The following is a 6,000-nucleotide window of genomic DNA, read 5'->3' as shown; positions in this document are numbered from 1 at the left end:
AGTTATTTAAAATCATTTTGATCTCTTTAATATTTTTTTGTAGCCCAATCTATTAGTCATGCTTATTTTTACATTGTCAAAAAAAGGCCATGTGTAGCTTCACATAGACCATTAAAATTGTCTTAAATTCTAATGCAATTAATTAATCGTAAGCGAATCTGGAATGTTGATCTATGGTTCTATAAATAGTTAAATAACGAAAACATTGTCTATTGCAATTCGGACATAAGAATTTGTTAATTAGCAATGGCTTTTATGATCACCACTGCATCATCCATAACTATGAACTCTTCCCCATACCCTAATTACATGACATCCAGCAAGTTCGGATGCATTCCAGGGGCCATGCATGAGCATGAGAGGATTAAGTTAAAGCAGGCTTCTTCCTGGAGTTTGCAATTTAAAGCTCCAATGAAGGTAAACGCTACAAAAGTAGATGCCATAGATTGGAGCATGGTCGACCCCAAGAAAGAGAGTCCAAACATGGTTTCAGATCTTCACGTAGAAAGAATGATTCACGATGATTCTATATTCCAAGAAATATTTTGTATTAGGTTATATGAAGTAGGGCCAGATCAAACAGCTTCGATAGAAACACTAATGAACCATTTGCAGGTATTTATGTTCAAATTGTATATACGTAAAAAAAAAAAGCAAGATGCAAATAAACTGTTATGGACATGGCCTTTTGGTTTGTCTGTTTCTAGTTATGTACATGCTATTTATTCACAATCTCAAGTTGGACTAACAGGAAACAACAGCTAATCATATGAAGAAAAGTGGATTAATGCATGACGGGTTTGGGTTTGGGTCAGAGGAGATGTCCAAGCACAACCTAACGTGGGTGATGGCAAAGATCCAAATGATTGTGGATCGTTATCCAATTTGGTACAACATGCATGACTCATTTTCATCTATACATGGACCTTGGTTCACTATAATTCTATCATTCAATCATCTTGGTCTTTGAAGCTGATATATATTTAACTTTTTGTAGATCATTAAAACACATCTCTTTACAATTATGTATATTGATCAGTAACTAAATCCTGAAACTTACTAGCTTTGTGAAATTCATATTTCCTTTGAACCACAAGGAATTTATCATGTTGAGATTATTAGTTGGACCATGATGTACTCTGGCATGCTTAAATCTTTTACAGGGGCGATATTGTTCAGATGGAGACTTGGAAAGCTGCTCATGGAAAAAATGGTGTGTGTTGTAATTTGACATTGCATGATTGCAAAACAGGCGAGATATTAGTAAGAGCTTCAAGGTATAAATCTTATCGTTACATAATACTTAATGACTTAAAACTATTCTTTGTGTGTTGATATAATACTTCTATCTTGTAGCTATTGGGTGATGATGAATACAAAGACAAGAAAGTTATCCAAATTTCCAAATGAGGTTCGAGCTAAACTCGAGCAAATCTATGTAGATAAACCCCCTTTAATCGAACAGGACACTAGAACATGGTCAAAAAGTGAGGAAAAGATTAATGAACACATTTGCAAAGGTTTAAAGGTGGGTCGAGTTTTATCTAATTTGAAATATTGTATATTGGTTATTTGCTAAATATATGATTTTTGTTTCACTTGACACACAAATATTAGCCGAGATGGAGCGATTTAGATATTAACCAACATGTGAACAATGTGAAATATGTTGGGTTGATCCTTGAGGTAATTGGTTTATCTTATATTTTAGAGAAAAAGACAATTCTAGCTTAATTCCTTAACGTTTTTTTTAAGAAGTAACAATAAAATTAAAAAAATTTACCAAAACAGCCATCGAAATCGTACTTGGCCCGGATTGGGCTGTGATTTTCTCCTGTTGGGTGCAATTTACAAATATATTTCTGTTAATATACATAGCGTAAATAATAGTCGAGGGAAGCTAATTACAAAATATGTCTACTTCTTTAGCGGTAAGGCATATGCCTTGCCTCTTAGGAGGTACAAGTTAAAAAATCACCCTCTCCTTTTCCTATTTTCCCTCAAGAGAAGAAAAGTTGCTTAATCCAATCCAATCCAACTATGATTTTCATGGCTATATATTTTGGTAATTTCATAATTTGTTGGCAATTTTTTAATAAATCACCAAGGAATTAGGTTAGATTTATCTCCTTTATATTTTAAGGATAAATGATACATGAGTTATAATGACACTTAATTGCTATCGTAGAGTGTTCCCAAGACAATAATAGAGAACTACGAGATTCATAGCATGACACTAGATTACTATCGAGAGTTTACAAAGGACAATATACTGCAATCCTTCACTTCTATATTGACAAACAACAGTGCTGAAACATCTAACTATGACATTGTTGATTGCCAACATTTGCTTCGATTTGATATTGATGGTGACAATAGTAATATCATGAAAGGAAGGACTAGATGGCGGTTGAAACAAGGAAACAAGTAAAGACTTCAAGCGTCAGTTACTTCTGCAACGCAAGTGTCCAACAATAATTAGTGTCAGAGTCAACCCTCCTCCATCTACGTAAATGTATTTACGTTCTTTATACGAATGATTGTTACTTTGAAATTCATGAAATAGGTGTGCTTATTTTTATTAAACCTTTGCAATTATTGTCTCTCTACAAAAATCAAGGTACCCTTGTGATTATATATATGGATACATATTTTTTTAAGGATTACAAACCATTTTTCTTGAAAACTAAATGATATTGTTGTGCTTATATAAATGTGTAAGGAAAATAAGATGAAATAGAAAAATGATTGGATAATCTATTTAGATTCTTATTTTCCATTTGATGAATACGTACTTACAAATATGATAAATGAAAGAAATGAGAACTGTATGAAACATTAATGAACTAGGAAGACATAAAGCTAAGAGCCTCTCTCCTCTGATGCTCGACCTCATTTAGAGTAACAAAACACTACCAAATTTGTTGGAGATAACATCCCAGACATGAAGATAAGGCGAATCTTCAAGTCAAATAAATTAAAGTATGCTGATATTTCTTGCAGTTTAACAAAAAAGGCCTAGATGCATGAAATAACAATATACTTATACTTATTTGTGGTAAAGGAAGCTTAAATATAAGAAATAGCAAATTACATTGCTATTTCCTGCATTTGAGGACATAAAAGGACACGTGTCATTTCTTGCACTTAATGACCTGAAGTGCCTCATCTAGCTTTATCAAGTACTCCTCTATTGTGGTTCCATTCTGTTGACAACATAATAAGAAGGGAAGTGATTTGTACACAACAGTTTTTTGTCATACACAACAATGTATGCATTGTAGAGTTGTACAATACAACATTTTAAAGCACTAATTGTTGTGTATGGAAAAAAAATTGTTGTGTACAAATCATCTCCCTAATAAGAAATATGTAAATCCCAAAAGCACAACCATCAGAATTTATAGAACAATTAAGAAGTATGTGCCTATTTCACATTTCTTATAAAATAACAATATGGTGCAAACTACCATACCTTTGATAAGAATTTTATTATCTGCTTCATTTCCTCTTCAAAGTTTGCTTCTAATATTTTGTTAGCTTCATTAATCATAAAGCACTACAACGTCCAAAATTGATTAAACTATCCAATTGTTCATTTTAAATACAGATAAAAGAATTGGGTCATGTATCTTGAAAAGTTGCAAAGTGGAAGTGTAGATTTAAGGACAGACTTTTAGGAAAACATGATTACAAATTAGTAAAAAGTTAACACTTAATAAAGAAAGTCAGAAAAAAGAGGCTTTCCCCATTAAGTTCTTGCTTTTTAAAAATTTGCCCCCTTTTTATTTCCTCTGATATGATGCCTGTTTCTCAAATATTTTAAAGCATTACTTATGCAGACATCAGTTAAAAGGAAAAAAAAACATGAAATGAACAACGTATCTCTTATTATGTTGTCAATAGTTATTACATGCATACAGGTTGTTCTTTACTTGTTTCTTTTAAGTTATCGCATAATTGGCAGATCAATTTTCCAAAATGACATAATGTAAACTTCATAAAAGAAATAGATAAAAAAAGACCTGTTTGTTACATCTAATGAATTTATATTATAATTACATAATCAAACACTAATTATCAAGTAAGAGCCTCCAATTTCCTTGCCCATCTCAATCATGAAATTTTCTATACCCATCTCACCACCTTCATTTTTACATAGCCAAAAAATGAAAGAAATTATTGTCTAGTCTCACTTGATCATTTCATCCAACACCTCACATGCACTTAATCAGTTCACTTCAATTAAAATTAAAACTGATAGAAATCCCACCAAAAAGTAGATAACATAATCTTCTATGCCAGTATAGGAGTTGATAACACTAACCAAAGTAATCCAATCTGGTTGCATACCATAATTCCTCATTATTTTGAAGATTCTTACAACCTTAACTGGTTGTCCATTTTGAGCATAAGTTAAATGATTCTAGTCCATGATACAATCTACCACACTTGGCATATATTCCACAACCCATTCTGTACAAACACAATTACTTCAAATCCACGCCTGGAGATCTGCTCATGTACAACCCAACCAACTTTCAAGGATGCAACTTCTCCACATGCCTTAAGTACATGAGGAAGTGTGAAGCAATTCGGCCAAATACCTACCTTTTGCATTTGCGTGTACAACATAATAGCTTCTTTAAACATGTTTTGTTAGATATAGAGACTTATCATTAGATCTGGAATTTTAAAGACTGCACATGTTTTGGGTGGGCCAACTTTTTTTTTCTAGGTCGTTTTTTTTTGTTTTTTAGTCGGTCTTGGCCTTTTAGATGTTTAGGTCAAATCTTGTCGTTTATATATTTATGAACGGTCATACCTGTAACATTGTAGCCGAAGTGGAAGAAAATCTCTCTCTGGTTCGACAATGGACGTAGCCTATCATAAGATAGTGTGAACCACTTAAATCCATGTTTTCTATGTGCGTTGATTTCGTTTCTGATTTCTCATGTTTCTCAAATCTATTTTATTTCTCATTTCTACAAACCTAACAACTGGTATCAGAGCTTTAGCTAAAGACGGAAAGGTGAAAATCAATAAATTTGAAGGACATGATTTTGGATTCTGGAAGATGCTGATTGAGGATTACTTATATCAGAAGAAATTAGACTTGCCGTTATCTGAACAGAAACCTGAGAAGGTGGATCTTGCAGAATGCAGCTTGTTGGACATACATGACATTGGCGTTGTTAGATTATCACTGGAAAAGAATGTCGTGTACAACATTGTCAATGAGAAGACCATGTTTGGATTGATAAAGGCACTATCACACATGTATGAAAAGCCATCTACAGAAAACATTTTTTTCTAGATCAGACAATTGGTAAATACGAAGATGAAGGAAGGAGTGTGTGTGGCAGACCACGTCAACGAATTCAACTCGATAATATACAAGATAGGATCTATTCAAATTAAATTTGAAGATGAAGTCCAGGCTTTATTATTATTATATTCATTGCCTGAAAGTTGGGTTGGAACAGTTACTACGGTCAGTAGTTCTTTAGGAACTACAAAACTCACATTCGAAAGCATCAGAGATTGGATTCCATGTGAAGATGTTCGGAGAAGGAATGTAGGAGAAGGTTCCAACATTTTACTCAATACGTAAGAGAAGGACAGAAAAGAAAAAAGAGGTAGATACACAAGAGAAAGATCAAAGTCAAGGAAGAGAGGACAGTTAAGAAGCAAAAAAGAAATCGTATGATGGAACTATAATGAGAATGGACATTTCATAAATAAATGTTCTAAACCTTCTATAGATAATGGCAAGAAGGAGATGAATGTGGTTGTAGACTATGATGATGCACTGATTTGTTATGTATAGAATCCAGTCGATTCTCAGATGATTAATTCAGGAGCATCATTTCACGCTTGCCACAACAAAGAAATCATGAGAAGTTTCAAATCTTATAGTGGCAATGTTCGCCTGTAAGATGGTAAGTTTGTGAAGATCACTGGTATTGGAGATGTAGCTTTAGAAACTTCAATGGGTAC

The 6,000-nt window shown here is 33.1% G+C and overlaps 1 protein-coding gene across 1 annotated transcript; it reads left to right on the top strand.

Moving 5' to 3' along the window:
• The first annotated feature begins 226 nt into the window (after positions 1–226).
• LOC145053742 (palmitoyl-acyl carrier protein thioesterase, chloroplastic-like) lies at positions 227–2,586 on the top strand. Its single transcript, XM_079001833.1, has 6 exons — positions 227–615; positions 752–888; positions 1,164–1,277; positions 1,357–1,528; positions 1,618–1,686; positions 2,189–2,586. The coding sequence occupies exons 1-6, from the start codon at positions 247–249 to the stop codon at positions 2,429–2,431; spliced, it is 1,104 nt and encodes a 367-aa protein (XP_078857959.1). The 5' UTR covers positions 227–246; the 3' UTR covers positions 2,432–2,586.
• Positions 2,587–6,000: the final 3,414 nt, after the last annotated feature.

The sequence above is a fragment of the Lactuca serriola genome, chromosome 5 (genome assembly GCF_051521515.1).
Source record: "Lactuca serriola cultivar US96UC23 chromosome 5, Lser_US96UC23_V15, whole genome shotgun sequence".
Classification (NCBI taxonomy): Eukaryota; Viridiplantae; Streptophyta; class Magnoliopsida; order Asterales; family Asteraceae; genus Lactuca; species Lactuca serriola.
This window is presented reverse-complemented; position numbering and strand designations above follow the sequence as displayed.